At 36.9% G+C, this 22,652-nt stretch overlaps 2 protein-coding genes across 2 annotated transcripts; one reads left to right on the top strand and one right to left on the bottom strand.

The window, feature by feature from the left end:
* The first annotated feature begins 6,802 nt into the window (after positions 1–6,802).
* LOC126694753 (uncharacterized) lies at positions 6,803–9,544 on the top strand. Its single transcript, XM_050391249.1, has 4 exons — positions 6,803–7,962; positions 8,047–8,217; positions 8,292–8,749; positions 8,828–9,544. The coding sequence occupies exons 1-4, from the start codon at positions 7,170–7,172 to the stop codon at positions 9,341–9,343; spliced, it is 1,938 nt and encodes a 645-aa protein (XP_050247206.1). The 5' UTR covers positions 6,803–7,169; the 3' UTR covers positions 9,344–9,544.
* A 1,322-nt stretch (positions 9,545–10,866) lies between these two features.
* Positions 10,867–22,166, bottom strand: LOC126695925 (uncharacterized). Its single transcript, XM_050392718.1, has 5 exons — positions 21,926–22,166; positions 12,652–12,907; positions 12,463–12,570; positions 10,971–12,378; positions 10,867–10,896 (listed from the first exon to the last, which is right to left on the bottom strand). The coding sequence occupies exons 1-5, from the start codon at positions 22,164–22,166 to the stop codon at positions 10,867–10,869; spliced, it is 2,043 nt and encodes a 680-aa protein (XP_050248675.1).
* Positions 22,167–22,652: the final 486 nt, after the last annotated feature.

Genomic DNA, 22,652 nt, shown 5'->3' with positions numbered 1-22,652 from the left:
TTGTATTTGTAGCATTAATCAATAACTAACAAGAATTAGCATTTCGATGAAAAATTTTCATTAAGTTCAATGCTTTTAACAACTCACCCCATCACAGGTAAATGACCTTGAATTCTATGCTGAGTCACACTAAGACTTAAATTTAAATCAATTAGAGCGAGTGTGTCTAGTAACACTACAATGGTGGTAAAAATAAGTTGTCTTAGCCTTTCACAAGTACTTTTTTTTTCCTAGGTTTAGGTCTAGAGATGAATGCAAATTGAGACCTAAGCTTAAATCAATTTGGTAAGATGACGAATAACACCACAATGAAGATAAGAAGGCACAAAAAAAAAGTATATAAACACTTATCTAATAATAATTATATGTTAAACTAATTTATTGTGACCATCCTGATAAAAATGTTGAATACGCTGACTTGAGAATTACAAAAATTTGGTTCAACAAAAATAAGAGTAATGCTACATTTACAACATTTTTTACAATAATTTCAAAACAAATCCAATATAGTAAACTGTTATAAATTCTAATTTGGTTCTAATACTGATATTATTATTTTTTTTACCCACTAATAATAGCTTTTTGCATAAGATTTATTGTAAAAATGTAGTGGACATATCACTCAAAAATTAATTATGCCCCCCAAACATAATCCTAATCCCTTTTTTTAAAAGGTTTAAATAACAACAATAAATATTAGCCCAAATAACTACAAACATAAATCAAACAAAAACAAGTGCATAAATTATTCAACAAAAAGTCTATTATAAAACAAAAAAGATAAAATTTCGATAATCATTTAAATTTGTAACTCATTTAACCTATTCAATAAAAATAGTTCATAATTTCATTTTTTCTTTAAAAAATGTACAAAGAAAATATTTTGGTTGTGAATTCTTCTTAATGGAGACGACAGCTATACTTTTTTGGCTTTACTGTTGCAACAATTTTGCTCTCCTTACTCTTTAGCAACTCGACTTGTAGTTGTATCAAATATTCTTCCCTCTCTCTCTCTCTCTCTCTCTCTCTCTCTCTCTCTCTCTCTCTCTCTCTCTCTCTCTCTCTCTCTCTCATCATTGTAGAATTTTTCACTTAATTTATTACTCTCATTTCAGTGTTATCAATCAGCGTTATCAGTTCTCACTTTATCTATTATCAGTATTTTTTTTCCTCTTTATTAGTAAAAGGAAATTTAATACTTTGTGTATTTATGCGTTTTTTTTTTTTTTTTGGTGATGTTAATATATTCAAGTTAACACTTTATTATATTTTGTATAATTAAAATTTTTTAATAACCAACCTAAAAAATATTTCTAAAGTCGTCACTGTGCCTAGGGGGAGGATCTCAACATGGGTTTTGAAATTTGAACTTCTAAAGATCCCTTGTCAATCCTAACCAAGTCATTCTTTCTTACACTCCTAACAACTAAGAAAAAAACACACTTTCGTCTTTAGAAGTAAGGGATTTTTTTTTCTTGATTTTTTCCCTTAAATCGTCAAGTGGTGATTTCATTGTACATCCCTCAATCTAAGAGTTTAAGCATTGTTAGTTGAAAGTGCACTATGAGACTCACTATCCTGAGAAATATCCAAAATTTGGGGCCCCTCAGGTGGTTGTGATTCTCATAATGATGTGTATTTGCAATTGATGCTATAACTATAACACTACAAGAAAATTGAGCTATTGCGACGGGTGCAAAAACTGTCGCTATATGTCGCCTATTATATTGCAGTATGTTTTTGGCCCGCCGCTGTACATGAGATCTATTGCGGTGTTCTATATGCCCGCTGCAATAGCTCTAGTATTTTGCGGCATACTACAGCAGCAGGTCATATTGTTTTAGCGGCATTTAGCTTAGATATAGCGGCGGGTCATTGCTCTAGTATTTTGCGGCATACTACAATGGCGAGCCAATGACCTGCCGCAATAGACCTGTTTTAGCGGCATTAAACTTAGATATAATTGACCCACCGTAATATGTACTCCTTTTTGCGGCGGGTTGGACCGCCGCAATAGACATTTAAATTTCCCTCTATTTTTTCGTCTTCCCACTTAAAGATCAAATAGTAAATTACACCTGATTGGAATGAAAAATGGCATGCATGTTAAGAACATATAGAAAATGTGATCCAACGGTTGGATTTTCAAAATTTGAATACAAAAATAAGTTATTGATTGGTGTAACATTTTTTAGAGTTACATCAAGTGTAACTAGAACCAAGCGATATATTTCTTAATTCGATGTGAATTTTGACAAATTTACTGTTAGATTACATTATCTTCATATATTTTTCATGCATACAAAATTTCAAGGTGATCAAAGATTAATAGTCATGTCATCAATTAATTGTTTAAATTCAAGTTTTTGTAATTTAAAATAACGCATAAAAGATAAGTTTAAAAATCAAATGGTAAATTACACCCGATTGGCATGAAAATTGGCATGTATGTTAAAAACAAATAGAAAATGTGATCCAACGGTTGGATTTTCAAAATATGAATTCAACAATAAGTTATTGGTTGGTGTAACATTTTTTAGAGTTATATCAAGTATAACTTGAACCCAACGCTATATTTCTTAATTTGATGTGAATTTTGAAAAATCTACCGTTAGATTACATTATCTTCATATATTTTTAAAACATACAAAATTTCAAGGTGATCAAAAATTAATAATCTTGTCATCAATTAATTGTTTAAATTCAAGTTTTTGTAATTTAAAATAACGCATAAAAGATAAGTTTAAAAATCAAATGGTAAATTACACCCAATTGGCATGAAAATTGGCATGTATGTTAAAAACAAATAGAAAATGTGATCCAACGGTTGGATTTTCAAAATATTAATTCAACAATAAGTTATTGGTTAGTGTAACATTTTTTAGAGTTATATCAAGTATAACTTGAACCCAACGCTATATTTCTTAATTTGATGTGAATTTTGAAAAATCTACCGTTAGATTACATTATCTTCATATATTTTTAAAACATACAAAATTTCAAGGTGATCAAAAATTAATAGTCTTGTCATCAATTAATTGTTTAAATCCAAGTTTTTGTAATTTAAAATAACGCATAAAAGATGAGTTTAAAGATCAAATGGTAAATTATATCCGATTGGCATGGAAATTGGCATGCATATTAAGAACATATAGAAAATGTGATCCAACGGTTGTATTTTCAAAATATGAATTCAACAATAAGTTATTGGTTGGTGTAACATTTTTTAGAGTTACATCAAGTGTAACTTGAATCCAATGCTATATTTCTTAATTTGATGTAAATTTTGACAAATCTACCGTTAGATTACATTATCTTCATATATTTTTTACGCATACAAAATTTCAAGGTGATCAAAGATTAATAGTTAGGTCATCAATCAATTGTTTAAATTCAAGTTTTTGTAATTTAAAATAACGCATAAAAGATGAGTTTAAAGATCAAATGGTAAATTATACCCGATTGGAATGGAAATTGGCATGCATATTAAGAACATATAGACAATGTGATCCAACGGTTGTATTTTCAAAATATGAATTCAACAATAAGTTATTGGTTGGTGTAACATTTTTTAGAGTTACATCAAGTGTAACTTGAATCCAATGCTATATTTCTTAATTTGATGTAAATTTTGACAAATCTACCGTTAGATTACATTATCTTCATATATTTTTTACGCAAACAAAATTTCAAGGTGATCAAAGATTAATAGTTAGGTCATCAATCAATTGTTTAAATTCAAGTTTTTGTAATTTAAAATAACGCATAAAAGATGAGTTTAAAAATCAAATGGTAAATTACACCCGATTGGCATGAAAATTGGCATGCATGTTAAGAACAAATATAAAATGTGATCCAACGGTTGGATTTTAAAAATATGAATTCAACAATAAGTTATTGGTTGGTGTAATATTTTTTAGAGTTACATCAAGTGTAACTTGAACCCAACCCTATATTTCTTAATTCAATGTGAATTTTGACAAATTTACCGTTAGATTACATTATCTTCATATATTTTTCATGCTTAAAAAATTTCAAGGTGATTAAAGATTAATAGCCATATCATCAATCAATTATTTAAATTCAAGTTTTCATAGTTTAAAATAACGCATAAAAGATGAGTTTAAAGATCAAAGGGTAAATTACATCCGATTAGCAAGAAAATTGACATGCATGTTAAAAACATATAGAAAATGTGATCCAACGGTTGGATTTTCAAAATATGAATTCAACAATAAGTTATTGGTTGGTGTAACATTTTTTAGAGTTACATCAAGTATAACTTGAACCCAACGCTATATTTCTTAATTTGATGTGAATTTTGAAAAATCTACCGTTAGATTACATTATCTTCATATATTTTTAAAGCATACAAAATTTCAAGGTGATCAAAAATTAATAGTCTTGTCATCAATTAATTGTTTAAATTCAAGTTTTTGTAATTTAAAAGAACGCATAAAAGATGAGTTTAAAGATCAAATGGTAAATTAAACCCGATTGGCATGGAAATTGGCATGCATATTAAGAACATATAGAAAATGTGATCCAACGGTTGGATTTTCAAAATATGAATTCAACAATAAGTTATTGGTTGGTGTAACATTTTTTAGAGTTACATCAAGTGTAACTTGAATCCAACGCTATATTTCTTAATTCGATGTGAATTTTGACAAATCTACTGTTAGATTACATTATCTTCATATATTTTTTACACATACAAAATTTCAAGGTGATCAAAGATTAATAGTTAGGTCATCAATCAATTGTTTAAATTCAAGTTTTTGTAATTTAAAATAACGCATAAAAGATGAGTTTAAAGATCAAATGGTAAATTAGACCCGATTGGCATGAAAATTGGCATGCATGTTAAGAACAAATATAAAATGTGATCCAATGGTTGGATTTAAAAAATATGAATTCAACAATAAGTTATTGGTTGGTGTAATATTTTTTAAAGTTACATCAAGTGTAACTTGAATCCAACCCTATATTTCTTAATTCAATGTAAATTTTGACAAATTTACCGTTAGATTACATTATTTTCATATATTTTTCATGCCTAAAAAATTTCAAGGTGATCAAAGATTAATAGTCATATCATCAATCAATTGTTTAAATTCAAGTTTTCGTAATTTAAAATAACGCATAAAAGATGAGTTTAAAGATCAAAGGGTAAATTACATCCGATTGGCAAGAAAATTGGCATGCATGTTAAAAACATGTAGAAAATGTGATCCAACGGTTGAATTTTCAAAATATGAATTCAACAATAAGTTAATGGTTGGTGTGACATTTTTTAGAGTTACATCAAGTGTAACTTGAACCCAACCCTATATTTCTTAATTCAATGTGAATTTTGACAAATCTACCATTAGATTACATTATCTTCATATATTTTTCATGTTTACAAAATTTCAAGATGACCAGAGATTTATAGCTATGTCATCAATCAATTGTTTAAATTCAAGTTTTTGTAGTTTAAAATAACGCATAAAAGATGAGTTTGAAGATCAAATGGTAAATTACATCCGATTGACATGAAAATTAGCATGCATGTTAAGAGAAAATAGAAATGTGATCCAATGGTTGGATTTTTCAAAATATGAATTCAACAATAAGTTATTGGTTCGTGTGACATTTTTTAGAGTTACATCAAGTATAACTTGAACCCAACCTTATATTTCTTAATTTGATGTGAATTTTGACAAATCTACCATTAGATTACATTATCTTCATATATTTTTCATGCATAAAAAATTTCAAGGTGATCAAAGATTAATAGTCATGTCATCAATCAATTGTTTAAATTTACGTTTTCGTAGTTTAAAATAACGCATAAAAGATGAGTTTAAAGATTAAATGGTAAATTACATCCGATTTGTAAGAAAATTTGCATGCATGTTAAAAATATATAGAAACTGTGATCCAACGGTTGGATTTTCAAAATATGAATTCAACAATAAGTTATTGGTTGGTGTGACATTTTTTAGAGTTACATCAAGTGTAACTTGAACCCAACCCTATATTTCTTAATTCGATGTGAATATTGACAAATCTATCGTTAGATTACATTATCTTCATATATTTTTCATGCTTACAAAATTTCAAGGTGATCAAAGATTAATAGTTGATGATTCCTTGGTTATCAGTGGGTTGATAAGACTTGAACGTTGATCTTCGGGCTATCTCCTGTAATACCAAAGACACAGAATCAGAGGGGACCGGTGTCGACCGGCCAAAAATCCTCCGATGATCAAGTTAGTTATTTGGAACTCTCTGTAACGAAGAAGTGTTCTCTTAAAAGTAAGAAAGTGTCTGAATACCTTTTTCCTTCATCGAAGAAGCCTTATATAGTGTGTGGAACAGTTATCTATTTGGTAACCGTTCCCAGTGTCGAGGAGTCCGGAGAATTGGGAGTAACCGCTGTGGAAGTTACTTAGGTCGGACGGGCCGATGAACTCGTCCATCCATAATGAAGATGGACGAGACCTTCATGAGTAGCTCGTCCACGTTTAGTCCATCCATAATGAGGATGGACGAGACCTCCAGGATGATCTCGTCCACTTTTAGTCCATCCATAATGAGGATGGACGAGACCTCCAGGATGATCTCGTCCACTTTTAATGAAAGACGGACGAGATCATCTTGGAAGGCTTGTCGTCCATAAATGACGAGTAGATCTTGAGGTATTAAGCCCGTCCATATACGGACGAGGGTCGCTGGTACGGTTGCAATTCTCTCCGCCTATTGTTGCTTCTTTCGTTGGACGAGACATATGGACGAGTTATGGGTTTGGGGATTCTGTGACACCATCAGTTGCCCCCTCGTCCATGTGAGTCGTCCAAAAGGTTGAACGTTCTTGGGCACAATTGGTTAACAATTATTGTACCACGTGTCCTTTTCTTATTAGAGACTGATTCTGTCGATTTATTTTTCCAAGATTGATGCCACGTGTTGCTTCTGTATTGGTTGGGTCGTTTCGATTACCCAGGTCAGCATCCTATAAATAGTGGAATGCCTCCCTTGACCCTCCTCATTCCAGAAATTTTCTTCCTTGACATCCATCGTCTAGAGCCTCGTCTAAGAGTTCTCTGCGTCTAGAGTCTTCTTCCGTCTAGAGCCAGGTACTCTTCTTTTTCTCGTCTTTAGGTTTAAGTTTCTTCTTAGGGATGTCTGTTGCTTCCTCGTCCACAGATAGCCTTGATAAGGTTATAGACGAGTATTGTGATGATACTAGTGATAGGTCTAGCTCTAGGAGTGCTAGTGATGAGAGTGGAGGAAGCACGGACGAGAACTACTCTTCTGGGGCCCCTGGGCTCCCTATTGAAGTCGTCCAAGAACAGCTTAGGAGAGCTTCTGGCTCTCAAGCTGGTTCTCCGTCCAATCCTACGGACGAGGTAGAAACCGTCTTCAGTTGCGCTGTAGGCGTCCATTCTAAGACGGACGAACAGAGGTTAGGTAACCTTAGGTCCTGGTATCAAATCCCAGACGAGTTTAACCCTAGGCTACCCGTCCGTGGAGAATGGTGTTGTGAGCCCCGTTTTGGAATAGGCGTCTATGAATCTTACTTCCTAGGTGGCCTTAGGTTTCCTTTAAATGCCTTTGCTAGGGAGTTACTAGTCAAATTAGGTCTAGGTGTTTGTCAATTCAATCCCAACGCATGGAGATTAATTATCTCCATGCAAATTTTGTGGAGGGAAGTTTTTGGTAGGGACCGTCCTCTTACAGTGGACGAGTTCCTTTATTGTTATAAACCTTCTGCCATAAGTCAGTCTGAAGGTTTTTACCAATTTACTGCTAGAGGGAATGATTGTAGGTTGATCAAGTCCCTAGCTTCGTCTGATAGGAAGTGGAAGACGGAGTTTATTTTTATTTCAGGCTTCTGGGCAGGGAACCCTGTGGACGTTGGGAGGGATCCCTTTCCTCCTTACACTGGGGACCTGGGGAACCTTCGTCCAGAAGGTACGTCCCTTCCCCTCGTTTACTTTTATTCTTCTATTTAGTACATTTACAATTTCTAACCTTTGTTTGTTCATTGTTTTGTAGCTGCCAAACGTCCGTCCTTGAGCAAATTTCACCGTGACCGCGTCCACAGGGCCCGTCTACACGCAGACAGGAGCTTCCATTCCCTTGTCACGCTTAGGCGTCTGGCCAAGTGGGGTTTAGGTCCCGAGCCTTCAGACGAAGCTATAGCCCACGAAGTCACTGTGCGAAAAAGTAAGTTTTTAACTTAACCTTCCTTTCTTTTTCTTTTTTATGTATACATTCCTCATTTGTTCATCTCGTCCTAGGAATGTCAACAATGAAAGAGAACCGAGGAAAAGAGATCGCAGGAGAGGGGAAACGTCCTGAGGGTCAAGCCCAGGATCGTCCAACGGCTGGGGACAAAAGAAAGTTCTTGCCTAAGAACATTGATCTGGATGGGCTCCCCAGTCGAAGAGATAAAAGGGTTAAACAAAGCTCGTCCAAGGTGGTCAAGTCCAAACCACCCTCGTCTCAGCCTGCCGTCCAAATAGTTGATGTGGACTCGTCCACTCCAGTTGAGTCCACCCCGTCCAAGACTCCTCCCAGAACTCCTGTGGCCAGATCTACCATGCCTGGCTCGTCCCAGCCTTCTATGAATATTATTGCAAATGAAGACCTGGCTTGGGAACGGTTCCAGATGGCCGTCAAGGACGAGGATATAAACATGTGCTATAACATGGGCTTGAAGGAATTTGAGCATTCAGGCGTCCATGACCTTTTCAAGGTATGCCAGTATCCCTCGTCCTTGTTTAGTTATTAAATTTTCCTCATTTAATCATTCTATGTTGTTCTCTGTTCACAGGCCATGTCGAAGTTTATAGCAGCGTCTAGACAGGCAACGGAGCTGGACAAGACGAGAGTCTTGTTGGAGACGAGGATTCAGGAGGTGAACGCTGACTGTAAGAAATGGGCTGGGTTTGCTGAAAAAGCTAAGGACGAGGTCAAAGAGCATAACAAGCTGATTGAGGAGCTAAGGACGGATGCATTGGAGAAGGAGACGCGCATTGATCACTTACAACAGGTGAACAATGAGTTGAATGCTCGTCTTTCCAAGGCAAGAGAGGACGCTGTGGCTGAGTTCAAGTCGTCCAAAGAGTATACAGACACTTTGGATCGCAATTATGTAGCTGGTTTTGAAGATTTCAGAATGGACGCTGTTGAAAACTTTCTTGAAGTTGACTTCAGCACAATCAAGCTTAACCTTGCTGCTGCCACAAGCTCTCTCCTCCAGACTGGCTCTGATGATGTCAACGTGGAAGACGACGCCAGCACTCAGCCTCCTCAGGACGAGCCTACAGTGAATGCTCCCCCTTCTTAGGACGGGATTTTAAACTTTGTAGCTTTGCTTTTTCTTTGTTTGTAACTTTTGTGTTTGGTCCTTTGTTTTTGGACCTTCTTTATGTAACAAGAATACATTATACTCGTCCATGGTTTTAGGACGGGTTTTTTAAGTATACTATTTCTACTTTTCAAACTAATCAAGGGTTTTTGGACGTAGGATGTCCACCCTTTGAATGAAGTTTTATTTTCTTTGCATGGATAAATGATTTCATTTTCTTTGAATGGACGAGTGATTTCATTTTCTTTGCATGGACGGATGCTGCTAAGCTATTTTATTCTTAGCTCGTCCATGTCGAGAATACATATTTTTCTTGTAGTCTAACTCGTCTTAGCAGGTAGTATTTTTAATTAGCTTGATTCGTCTTAAGACTTGCAAACTAATTTTTCATACCGTCTACTTATTTTGCCAACTTTTTGTCTCGTCCAGAATTTGGATTGTTTCAGTTGGCTTTACCTCGTCCATGAGTTGGACGAGTATGGATGTGGTTTCTTTTATTCAAGAAAATTTAGACGTTACATCTCTGCGTCCAGAGATTTTGTTCGTCTTGGATCTTTCAACCCTCTTGAGGATTGAATTGGATGATAATATCATGGAGAATTCACACAACATTTTGTACATAACATAAATATTGTTTACAGACAAGGCATATGCACACTGATGCCTTTTTATTTAATAAATACATACTTCATGACTTCGTCCATAACCACAACACAACTATAAAAAGTAAATCATAGTTTCAAACTTCACACACAAACAATACCAAACATAGTAGTATCAAACAGCATCACTCATAATAGTACGCTAGTAGACAGATAAGACCCAAGTCTCGTCCATAGGTTCACTCTTACTGGTAGTACCTCCTCAGGTGCTCCACATTCCAAGGATGTTCCAATTTTCTCCCGTCCAGGGCCTCCAGGTAGTAGGATCCTTGCCTTTTACAGTTGATTATTCTATAGGGTCCTTCCCAGTTTGGGCCCAACTTCCCATGTGCTGGGTTCTTGGTTGACAAAGAGACCTTTCTCAGGACGAGATCTCCTATATGGAAACGCCTAGGCTTCACCATCGCATCATACTGCTTAGCCATGAGGTTCTTATACTTTGCTGCCCTGTATTCTGCGTTTGCCCTTACCTCGTCTATTAGATCGAGGTTCAGACGAAGCTGGTCCTCATTATCCTTGTCTTGATACGTCATCACCCTGTGATTAGCCATATGCACTTCTGCAGGTATGACTGCATCGCTTCCATAGGCCAACTTGAAAGGAGTCTCCCCTGTAGGGGTCCTCACAGTGGTCCTGTATGCCCATAAAACTCCTGGTAATTCATCTGGCCATATTCCCTTTGCCCCCTCAAGCCGAGTTTTGATGATTTTCAACAAGGATCGGTTTGCTACTTCAGCTTGGCCGTTGGCTTGGGGGTGTGCAGGTGAGGAGTAATGGTTCTGAATTCCAAAGTGTAAGCAAAAGTCCTTGAAGAGTGCATTGTCAAATTGCCGTCCGTTGTCAGACACCAATACCCTCGGCACTCCAAATCTGCAAACAATGTTCTTCCACACGAAGTTTTTAACATTCTGTTGTGTGATATTTGCCAACGGTTCTGCCTCCACCCATTTGGTGAAGTAATCGATGCCCACAACTAAAAACTTCATCTGCCTTACTCCCAAAGGGAAGGGACCCAAGATATCCAATCCCCATTGTGCGAAGGGCCACGGTGCTACCATTGGGGTGAGGTATTCCGACGGTTGCCTGGGGACATTGCTAAATCGCTGGCATTGGTCGCAGACTTTAACATATGCTTTTGCATCAGCTTGCATGTTCGGCCAGTAATATCCTGCACGGACGATCTTGTGGACAAGTGATCTGGCTCCTGAGTGATTGCCACAGGCCCCTTCGTGAACTTCTCTCAGCACGTAGTTTGCTTCGTCCGGAGCTAGGCACCTAAGGTAAGGTTGAGAGAAACCTCTCTTGTATAGCACTTCATTCATAAGGACGTATCTAGCTGATCTCACCCTCACCTTTCTGGCTTCGTCCTTTTCTTCTGGTAGTCGTCCATCTTTCAAATATGATATAATGGGAGTCATCCAATCTTCTTTGTTATCTACCTGCTGTACTTCCTGGGCATCTATACTTGGCATATACTGAACTTCATCTGACTTCTCTAATGATTCATCTGCTGAGGCCTCTTTTGCTATAGTATCAGCTTCCACGTTCTCCTCCCTGGGGATTTGAACGAAGTCAGCTTTTTCAAACCTTTTCACAAGGCGCATCACCCTACCAAGGTATTTCTTCATTCGTCCTTCCTTCGCTTCATACATCCCATTCACTTGCCCCATGATCAGTTGGGAATCTCCCATGACACGTATGGACTTGGCTTCCACGGACTTCGCCAATTCTAGCCCTTTGAGGAGGGCTTCATATTCGACTTCATTGTTTGTCGTTTGGTATTGTAGACGGACTTTATGTTTCAGCTTGTCTCCCTCTGGGGACTGCAGGACCACACCAATTCCTCCTGCATGCCGTGTAGACGAACCATCCACGTGGACGATCCATCTCTTGCTGTCCTCTGCCTCGTTATGACTTGGGGTAAACTCTGCAATAAAATCTGCTAGGGCTTGAGCTTTTATGGCATGCCTTGGTTGATATCTGATATCAAACTCACTTAGCTCCACAGCCCACTGGATTAATCGTCCTGCAGCATCCAGTCTATTCATTGCCTTTTTGAGAGGATGATCTGTCATAACATTAATGACATGTGCTTGGAAATAATGCCTCAGCTTCCTTGAAGCTGTGATTAGTGCGAAGGCCAACTTCTCCATTTGTGGATATCGTCCTTCCGCTCCTTTCAATGCCTTGCTTGTATAATACACAGGTCTTTGTACTTTATCTTCCTCTCTTATCAATGCTGAGCTCACTGCATGTGGGGTTACCGCTAGGTACAAATATAGTTCCTCTCCTTCCACTGATGGACTCAGCAGCGGTGCCATGGTAAGGTATACCTTCAAATCTTCGAAAGCTCTTTGACAGTCGTCGGTCCATTCAAATGCTTTTTTGAGAACCTTAAAAAATGGCAAACATTTGTCAGTAGCCTTAGAGACAAACCTGTTAAGCGCAGCGACTCGTCCAGTGAGGGATTGAATTTCCTTGGTATTTTGCGGTGGCTTCATGTCCAGTATTGCATGAATTTTATCTGGATTCGCTTCAATTCCCCTATGGGATACCATAAAGCCAAGGAATTTCCCTGACGATACTCCAAAGGCACATTTGCTAGGATTCAGCTTCATGTGATACTGCCTCAACGTCTCAAATGTCTCCTGCAGGTCGTCTAGATGTCTTCCTTCGTCCTGGCTTTTCACCAGCATGTCATCTACATAGACTTCCACATTCCGCCCAATCTGCGGACGGAACATGTGGTTGACCAACCTCTGGTATGTCGCCCCTGCATTCTTTAAACCAAACGGCATCACTTTATAGCAGAATAAGCCTTGACTGGTGACAAAAGATGTCTTCTCTTGATCAGCCTCGTCCATTCTTATCTGATTATATCCTGAAAAGGCATCCATGAAGCTAAGCAATTTGTGGCCTGCAGTTGAGTCTACTAACTGGTCAATGCGCGGTAACGGATAGCTGTCCTTTGGGCAAGCCTTGTTCAGATCAGTGAAGTCCACGCACATTCTCCACTTGCCATTCGCTTTTTTGACCATTACTACATTGGCCAACCAATCCGGGTAGTACACCTCCCGAATGAACTTTGCTACCATCAGCTTTTGAACCTCGTCCTTGATTGCATTATCTCTCTCAGGGGCAAACACCCTCTTCTTTTGCCGCACAGGCTTGGAGGAAGGACATACATTCAAACGGTGGGTAATGACACTAGGGTCTATACCCGGCATATCCTCGTGACTCCACGCAAACACGTCGATGTTTTTCTTCAAAAACTGGACGAGGTCTGTCTTAATCTTCTCTTCTAAATCTGCTCCCACCCTGGTACACCTCTCAGGGTTATCTTCATCCAAGGAAATATCTTCCAATGCTTCAGTAGGTTCTGCTACAACCCTCTTTTCTTCAATGTTCATTGCTTGAACTTGTTCATCCATGGCCAGCATGGCCAAGTAACACTCTCTTGCTGCCAGTTGGTCACCTTGTACCCGTCCTACCCCGTGTTCTGTTGGAAACTTGACTGATAAGTGGTAAGTAGAGGTAACAGCTTTCCAACTATTCAAAGTTGGCCTCCCAATGATGGCATTGTAAGAGGATGGACAATCTACCACAAGGAAGTTCACATCCTTGGTAATCTGTTGTGGATATGCCCCCACTACCACGGATAGGGAAATGGTACCCACTGGTTGCACCTTCATCCCCCCAAAGCCTACTAGGGGAGAGTTCACTGGACGGAGCTGGTCTCGTCCTAATCTCATCTGCTGAAAGGCTGGATAATACAAAATGTCTGCTGAGCTTCCATTGTCCACAAGCACTCTTCTGGTTGTGTAGTTTGCAATTAGTAAAGAGATAACGAGGGCATCATCATGAGGGTGATGAATTCTGTCGGCGTCCTCGTCCGTAAAAGTGATTGCCCGCTCGTCCGTGGATCTTGCTCTTGGTGATCGTCCAGAAAGTTGGACGCTCTGTACTACCTTCAAGTATGCTTTCTTGGACTTGGACGACTGGCCAGTTGTACTTCCTCCAATGATGACTCTTATCTCCCCGAGTGGTGGTCGCGATGAATCTTCCATCTTTCCCTTCTGTTTCTCGTCCCTCTGGTCTCGTCCAAGGAAACCCCTTAACTTCCCTTGCCTTATGAGATTTTCAATTTGCTGCTTCAAGTCAAAACACTCGTCCGTGTCATGACCATGATCCCTATGGAAGCGACAATACTTGTTCCTGTTGCGCTTATTGGGATCACCCTTCATCTTCTCTGGCCACTTCAAGGAAGGATCATCCTTGATTTGCATAAGGACTTGCTCAAGTGGGGCGTTTAAAGGGGTATACTGCTGGTTCCGTACTGGAGGGCCTGGCTTCTTACTTTCTCGATCTCTCCTTTCCTCCATCCGTCCCTTCTTGGACGAGTACCTTGCTCATGCTGACGACTGGGATTTGCGTCCATTCTCTCGGACCTCTTCCTCTTCTTAGCAATGATTGCATCTTCTGCATTCATAAAATTCTGAGCCGAATGGACGAGTTCGGCCATGGACTGGGGCTCTTTTTCATAGAGCTTGTGTATAAACAGATCTGAATTCACCCCATTGTGGAAGGCTGCCAGTAGAAGCTTATCATCTGCTTCGTCCACACTGAGAGCTTCTCTGTTAAAACGGGTGATAAATGACCGAAGGCTTTCGTTCTCTCCCTGCTCTATTGTCAACAAACTGGACGAGGAACGCTTGTGCCTTTGTCCTCCAATGAAATTGTTAACAAATAACTTGCTCAACTCTTCAAAAGAACTCACCGAATTCGGAGGTAGTTTGCTAAACCAAACTCGCGCCGAACCCTTAAGGGTGGTTGGGAAGGCCCTACACATTATTTCATCAGGCACTCCTTGAAGATGCATGGTGGTTTTGAAAGTGGCTATATGATCAAACGGGTCACGTGTTCCATCATATGAATCCAGAGAAGGCAACTTGAACTTTGATGGTAGTGGGTGACCGTTGATGGAAGCCGTAAAGGGAGAATCTGTCCTGTGAACCAAGTCTTCTATCGGATTCGCCTTTTTCATATTCTCCTTCATTTCCTCCATAACTCTCTTCATTTGGTCCATTTCTTCCTTCAAGTATGGTACCGTTCGTGAAGTGGTGCCTCTGAACTGACTTCCAACTTCGGTGTTCTCTCTTCCACCGTGACTATCTGTTTGTCTTCCTTCGCGTTCTTCTTGTGTTTGCCTCCTCATATTAATCTCCATTCGCAATTCTTGGTTTTGGCGAGTCAACTCCGCCATAGCGTCTGCCATAGATTGTGCTTGTTGCGCAGATGACTGCACGACCGGCGCAGACTGGCGATCGCGATGCGGGTTGCTGCTACCCTGATGGCCTGGGCTAGTAGCCCGTGATCTAGTCCGAACCATCAACCCTTTGTCACGAAGAAACAAATTGTGAAACAATCGTTCCCACAGACGGCGCCAACTGATGATTCCTTGGTTATCAGTGGGTTGATAAGACTTGAACGTTGATCTTCGGGCTATCTCCTGTAATACCAAAGACACAGAATCAGAGGGGACCGGTGTCGACCGGCCAAAAATCCTCCGATGATCAAGTTAGTTATTTGGAACTCTCTGTAACGAAGAAGTGTTCTCTTAAAAGTAAGAAAGTGTCTGAATACCTTTTTCCTTCATCGAAGAAGCCTTATATAGTGTGTGGAATGGTTATCTATTTGGTAACCGTTCCCAGTGTCGAGGAGTCCGGAGAATTGGGAGTAACCGCTGTGGAAGTTACTTAGGTCGGACGGGCCGATGAACTCGTCCATCCATAATGAAGATGGACGAGACCTTCATGAGTAGCTCGTCCACGTTTAGTCCATCCATAATGAGGATGGACGAGACCTCCAGGATGATCTCGTCCACTTTTAGTCCATCCATAATGAGGATGGACGAGACCTCCAGGATGATCTCGTCCACTTTTAATGAAAGACGGACGAGATCATCTTGGAAGGCTTGTCGTCCATAAATGACGAGTATATCTTGAGGTATTAAGCCCGTCCATATACGGACGAGGGTCGCTGGTACGGTTGCAATTCTCTCCGCCTATTGTTGCTTCTTTCGTTGGACGAGACATATGGACGAGTTATGGGTTTGGGGATTCTGTGACACCATCAGTAGTCATGTCATCAATCAATTGTTTAAATTTACGTTTTTGTAGTTTAAAATAACACATAAAAGATGAGTTTAAATATCAAATGGTAAATTACATCCAATTGGCATGAAAATTGGCATGCACGTTAAAAGCATATAGAAAATGTGATCTAACGGTTGTATTTTCAAAATATGAATTCAACAATAAGTTATTGGTTGGTGTAACATTTTTTAGAGTTACATCAAGTGTAACTTGAACCCAATCCTATATTTTTTAATTCAATGTGAGATTTTGACAAATCTACCGTTAGATAACATTATCTTCATATATTTTTCATGCTTACATAATTTCAAGGTGATCAAAAATTAATAGCCATGTCATCAATCAACTATTTAAGTACAAGTTTTTGTAGTTTAAAATAGCACATAAAAGATGAGTTTAAAGATTAAATGGTAAATTACACCCGATTGGCATGAAAGTTGGCATGCGTGTTAAGAATATATAGAAAAAGTAATCCAACGGTTGGATTTTCAAAATATGAATTCAACAATAAGTTATTGGTTGGTGTAACATTTTTTAGAGTTACATTAAGTGTAACTTGAACCCAACCCTATATTTCTTAATTCGATGTGAATTTTAACAAATCTATCGTTAGATTACATTATCTTCATATATTTTTCATGCTTACAAAATTTCAAATTGATCAAAAATTAATAGTCATGCCATCAATCAGTTGTTTAAATACAAGTTTTTATGGTTTAAAATAATGCATAAAAGATGAGTTTAAATGTCAAATGATAAAGTACACCCGATTGGCATGAAAATTAGCATGCATGTTAAGAATATATAGAACATATAATCCAACGGTTGGATTTTCAAAATATGAATTCAACAATAAGTTATTGATTGGTGTAACATTTTTTTGAGTTACATCAAGTGTAACTTGAACCTAACCCTATATTTCTTAATTCGATGTGAATTTTGACAAATCTACCGTTATATTACATTATCTTCATATATTTTTCATACTTACAAAATTTCAAGTTGATCAAAGATTAATAGCCATGTCATCTATCAATTGTTTAAATTCAAGTTTTTGTAGTTTAAAATAACGCATAAAAGATGAGTTTAAAGATCAAATGGTAAATTACACCCGATTGGCTTAAAAATTGGCATGCATGTTAAGAACATATAGAACATGTGATCCAACGGTTGGATTTTTCAAATATGAATTCAACAGTAAGTTATTGGTTGGTGTAACATTTTTTAAAGTTACATCAAGTATAACTTGAACCCAACCCTATATTTCTTAATTCGATGTGAATTTTGACAAATCTACCGTTAGATTACGTTATCTTCATATATTTTTTATGTTTACAAAATTTCAAGGTGATCAAAGATTAGTAGTCATGTCATTAATCAATTGTTTAAATTCAAGTTTTTGTTGTTTAAAATAACGCATAAAAGATGAGTTTTAAGATCAAATATTGATGCTTCGTTAGTAGAGGTAATTCTTCTTGCACCATTAGCATCTTCTATGGATTTTATGGGATTGTGCGTTTTTTCCCCTTAACTGATTTTTACACTCTGCGTTCATGTGATATTGTGTATTATAATTTATATATGATTTAATGAGAATCAAGTTTTTTAAATGCCTATGTATAATGGAAATTTTGATGCTACTTTAGGAGAGATATAGTCTTCATGGACCATTAGCACCAACTCCCAACTCATCTAGAAAATAAATTGGGCCCTATGTTGATAATATACTTGTTGGTTGGATTTTAGGGAAGTTCCTTGGGTTTATGTATCTCATTGAAGTTTGTGATTGGTTTCATCCTTTTATGATATTTGCATTGTTTGCGGCTGCACATTCATGTGATGTTGCATAAAGGGTATGAAAATTACTGTTATGTATTGAGAATATTCTAAATACATCACAGTAATTTGTGAATACAAGGGTATTAGAGATAACTATACATTAATTTTTTCTATTTAAAAAAAAAAAAAAAAAAAAAAAAAACTATATATGTGTATAAGCGAATCTGGTAGTGTCGGTGATTGTGGATGCGATAGTTGCTCCGTTTGATCATTTCCTATACTGATTAAATCTGTGGTAAAAAATTTGTGTTTTTTTTTTTTTTTCAAATTTTGAATCAAAATCTAAGGTATTCGCAGATCTGTTTTCAATTCGCATCAATAGATTTTTGGTGTTAAATTTTGGGTATAGGAGCTTTGGGATTTGTAAGGGTTTATATTGTGTTGTAACGTATTTAATTTTGTACAATATAGGCCGAAGGTTTCATCGGCACTTTTTTTCAATTACAAGTTTGATAATATATTTCTATGTTAATATTACGTTAGTTTCAAGACATTTGTAGTGTTGTTAATTAGTTACATTTATGGTATTGTGTTAGTAGAACTAAAACTATTACAGGTTTTTTGTAGTACGTCTATAAACCATTTATTTATTAGCAAATAGTGGTTTTAAAACCCACTAGGAAAATGTTTCTCAAAAAAAAAAAAAAAGACCTATAGCGGCAGTCAAAAAGCGCCGCTAAATGTGCACATTTTACGTTTTAAATGAATCCCTATAGCGGCACTTATCATCCACCGCTAAAGGTTGAAACATATAGTGGCATTTCTACTCGTCTCTACAAGTGCAATTAGTCGTTTTTGATTGATTACCTATAGCGGTGCTGTCTGCCCGCCGCTAAAAGGTATGTATATAGCAGCGTTTTTTGCAACCGCCGCAATAGCACCCATCGCTATAAGTCAAATGTACCTTTAGCGGCGCTTCTGGCCCGCCGCAATAACCCGTTTTTCTTGTAGTGTAAGTACATTCAAATTATTAACATAACTTACTCTGAGTGAGACTTTATCATTAAAATCTCAAGTACTACTCTGATTAAAACTTAACTAACAAAATTTAAAATATTTAAAAAGATTTCTTTATTTATTTTTATAATTTATTATAATTTTTGTTATAGTAATCGGTCTCACATGCTATGTTTTAATTTTTAAAGTAGGCTTTTTTGTTTATACTATTTATTTTACTATAGTATTTTAATTAAATTATCAACTAGTTTTAAAGTTTACATATTATTTTTTTTTATTAATTCATGCACGATTGTAAATGTATAGTATTAATTCATTATGAAAGTAAAAAATTATGAACAATGAATGTATATCCGACCAAAGCATAGAAGAATTTGATAACTTAGGCTGCATTTGGTAACTATACTTTTGGAATGCATTCCAGCATACTAAGGATTTTGCATATAAAAAAGTGTTGTATCTTAACTAGTAGTAACTAGACTGATCAAATTAACCAAAAAAAAAACAAAAAAAGAGGAATGCATTTTCAAAAATGGATTTTGAAAAAAAAGGCATTCCTTTTTAGAAACTTCCTTTGAAATTATACTAAAACACTTGCTAAAAAAATAATTATGTTAAAGAGATTGTAGTTAGTTATGAATTCTTGTAGAATTCCATACATTTTTGAGAGAGAGAGAGAGAGATAAATGGTGCCAAACCAAGTGTTTTTTTTTTACTAGATAGAAATTTTACTCTACTCTAATTTAAGTGTATATGTATGTTTAACTTCCTCCTAGAAACTTAAGCCCTGACCATTGCCCCCCGCACCTCACAAACACTTATACTTATGGAGTGATAATTGCGCCAAGGGTATACGTTGGTGGTGCCAAATCAAGTTGGTTTGTCAGTCTTTGTGCCCAATTAAGAACTATTATTAATAACAAATTACTAACTCAAGTTAGTTTCTCAAAATCTCTAACCGACTCAATCATTTAACTTCACTCTCATTTGGATAATAAACTCTTGTATTATTCAGAAATAGCAGTAATAATAATAACAACAATAAATCTTCCTTTTGTTGGTAAAAAAAAAAAAAAAAAAAAAATCTAAAGTCTCTGGGAGAAAACATTCTTCTGTCAAACATGGGGTTGCTGGCCTTACTGCCATTAATTTTGTTTGGCATCAAACTGTTATCACAGACATAATAATAAGATACATTATTTTAAATTTGGCTAAGATATTTATTATTTGGTCCCCTGCCAAATTAAAAATTAGCTCCTACAAATCCTGGCCGCTAACCCATATATATGGATATGGCTCCTCATCCAAAACAAAAATATAAATCCATTTTTATTAACAAATAAAAATGAATCCCTATATTTTTTTTAAAAAAATCTCCACTCAAAATAAACGGAAATAACTTATACACTATAACCATATGTTCTTAGTAATATTTTAATTTGCTTATATGAGACCCACAAAACTGAATCATGTAACCATAATTTTGCAACAAAGAGTTATAATAATACATTATGATGCAGTTACCCCTTGACTGACTTAATGCAGCACATATGTGACGTGTTAGAGCACAAATAGAAAACTCTTTGACTCAAATGATCCGCACTCGTTTGAAATTAAAAGTATAAAACCTTAAATTTGTGAGAAAGTCCGAGGGGTAAGGCAATATGTGAAATCACATGAAACCAGTGATGCAACCAACATAGCCCAAAAGACAAGGCCTAAACACACTCACTACCGCATCAATACAACATATAAGATGATTGCCCCGGTTTCTTTAATTTGCACAAGTTCAAGTCTTTGTTGGACTCGATTGGTGTTTGCAATTTGTGATAACCATTAAAAGCTTTGTTGGAGGTACTAGACGAGTTTTTGTTTGTGTTGCTTGATCTAATTTAAGTCAAGGTAGAGATTTGTTGATTCATGGCTTGAATGTCGTACAAAACAATGTCAGTTGTGCTTGTTTACTGTTAGACAAAATAACTTTTACCTATTCTTTACAGAATTCTGTAGCTTGCACAAAGAGCACAAAAAGACTTCAGTTTGTAACGTTAACACAACTTTGGTCTTTTGTACACCAGTTTTAAAGAATTATCAATTTTGTGGTGTGCTAGTTGTGGTGAGAGAGAATCCTTTGCATGAATATGGGGTTTGGATTGTATGTGAGTGCTTTTATTCCACCTTTGTAATCTCTCTTTTTTTGTGTAAGTGAAAATTTCTTCTCCATGCTGCCTAGCTATATGTGATTTTTTTTTTTCTATTTCCATTTTTAATTCATATAAACCCAATATTTTTAACTACACATAGCAAATAGATATCAAAATTTCTGCTATTTCAATACTATCAGAATCAAAGAACATATACAAGAAACTCTAGAACATTTGATTTTATTTTCAGAGCTGAATCAAAATAGTGACCCATTTAGATGATTTCCCAAAACAAGCAGTACATCAACAGAATTCCACAAGGTTCAAGGTGCAACAATGTGCATTTCAGCCATACTAAAGAAGCAATGTATGATATTTATAACCAAAATCTCCACAACCAGATAGATTACAGAATAGGAAAGAACACTAAACACCCTTGAATTATCAATATTGCATCAATCAATTGCCGTGGAGTAGTATTTGACTGCAAGCCAATTTTTGATGAAATCATCTACAGCAATGTAATCATAATATGGGTATCGCGCATTATTATCGTAGTAATCAATAATGCAATTCAAGAATCCAATCTCATAATCAAAATCTCTTAAGAAATGGTCTTGGAGGCTTATTGCGAGTGACCTTTTTCCTAGTCTTCATCTTCATCTTCATTTTCATCTTCTTCATCATCATCATCGTCTTCATGTTCATGTTCATCATCATCATTACCTTCATCGACATCATCACCTTCATCTTCATCTTCATCGACATCATTACCTTCATCTTCATCTTCATCGACATCATCACCTTCATCTTCATCTTCATCATCACCTTCGCCTTCGCCTTCACCTTCACCTTCCTGTTCTTGTTCTCTTGCATGGGATGCATTGGGGTGAGAAGTAGCAGTATCTTCTTCTTCTGCTTCTTCTCTAGGGAGCTTTCTCTTAAGCTTTTTCTCATTTCCCTGAGTGCTTTCTGCATAAAAGACATCCTGGACTGGACGTTTAGCTGGTAACTCTCGCGGTGGTGTAAAAGTCATAATGTCCATGTCTTCATCTTCTCCTTCACCTTCGTCTTCTTCTCCGTCTCCATCTTCTTCATCTTCTTCTTTGCCTTCGTCTTCTTCTCCATCTCCATCTTCTTCTTCACCTAAATCCTCTTCTCCGTCTCCATCTTCTTCTTCGGCTTCATCTTCTTCTCCTTCTTCTTCTCTGTCTCCATCTTCTTCTTTGCCTTCGTCTTCATCTCCGTCTCCATCTTCTTCTTCGCCTTCGTCTTCTTCTCCTCCTTCTTCTCTGTCTCCATCTTCTTCTTCGCCTTCGTCTTCATCTCCGTCTCCATCTTCTTCTTCGCCTTCGTCTCCTTCTTCTTCTTCTTCTTCTTGTCCTTGTTCTGGTTTTCTAATTGCATCGGATACATCGGGAGGACTAGAAGTAGAAGAATCAGGGAGGTTTGAAAATTCTTGTTCGTGTTCTTCTTCTTCTTGAGATCCATCAAGAGGACTCCAAGTAGGAGTATCTGGGAGGTACGAAAC

The sequence above is a fragment of the Quercus robur genome, chromosome 8, assembly GCF_932294415.1.
Source record: "Quercus robur chromosome 8, dhQueRobu3.1, whole genome shotgun sequence".
Taxonomy (NCBI): Eukaryota; Viridiplantae; Streptophyta; class Magnoliopsida; order Fagales; family Fagaceae; genus Quercus; species Quercus robur.
Note: the sequence above shows the minus strand (reverse complement) of the source record. Positions and strands in the feature narration are given on the sequence as shown.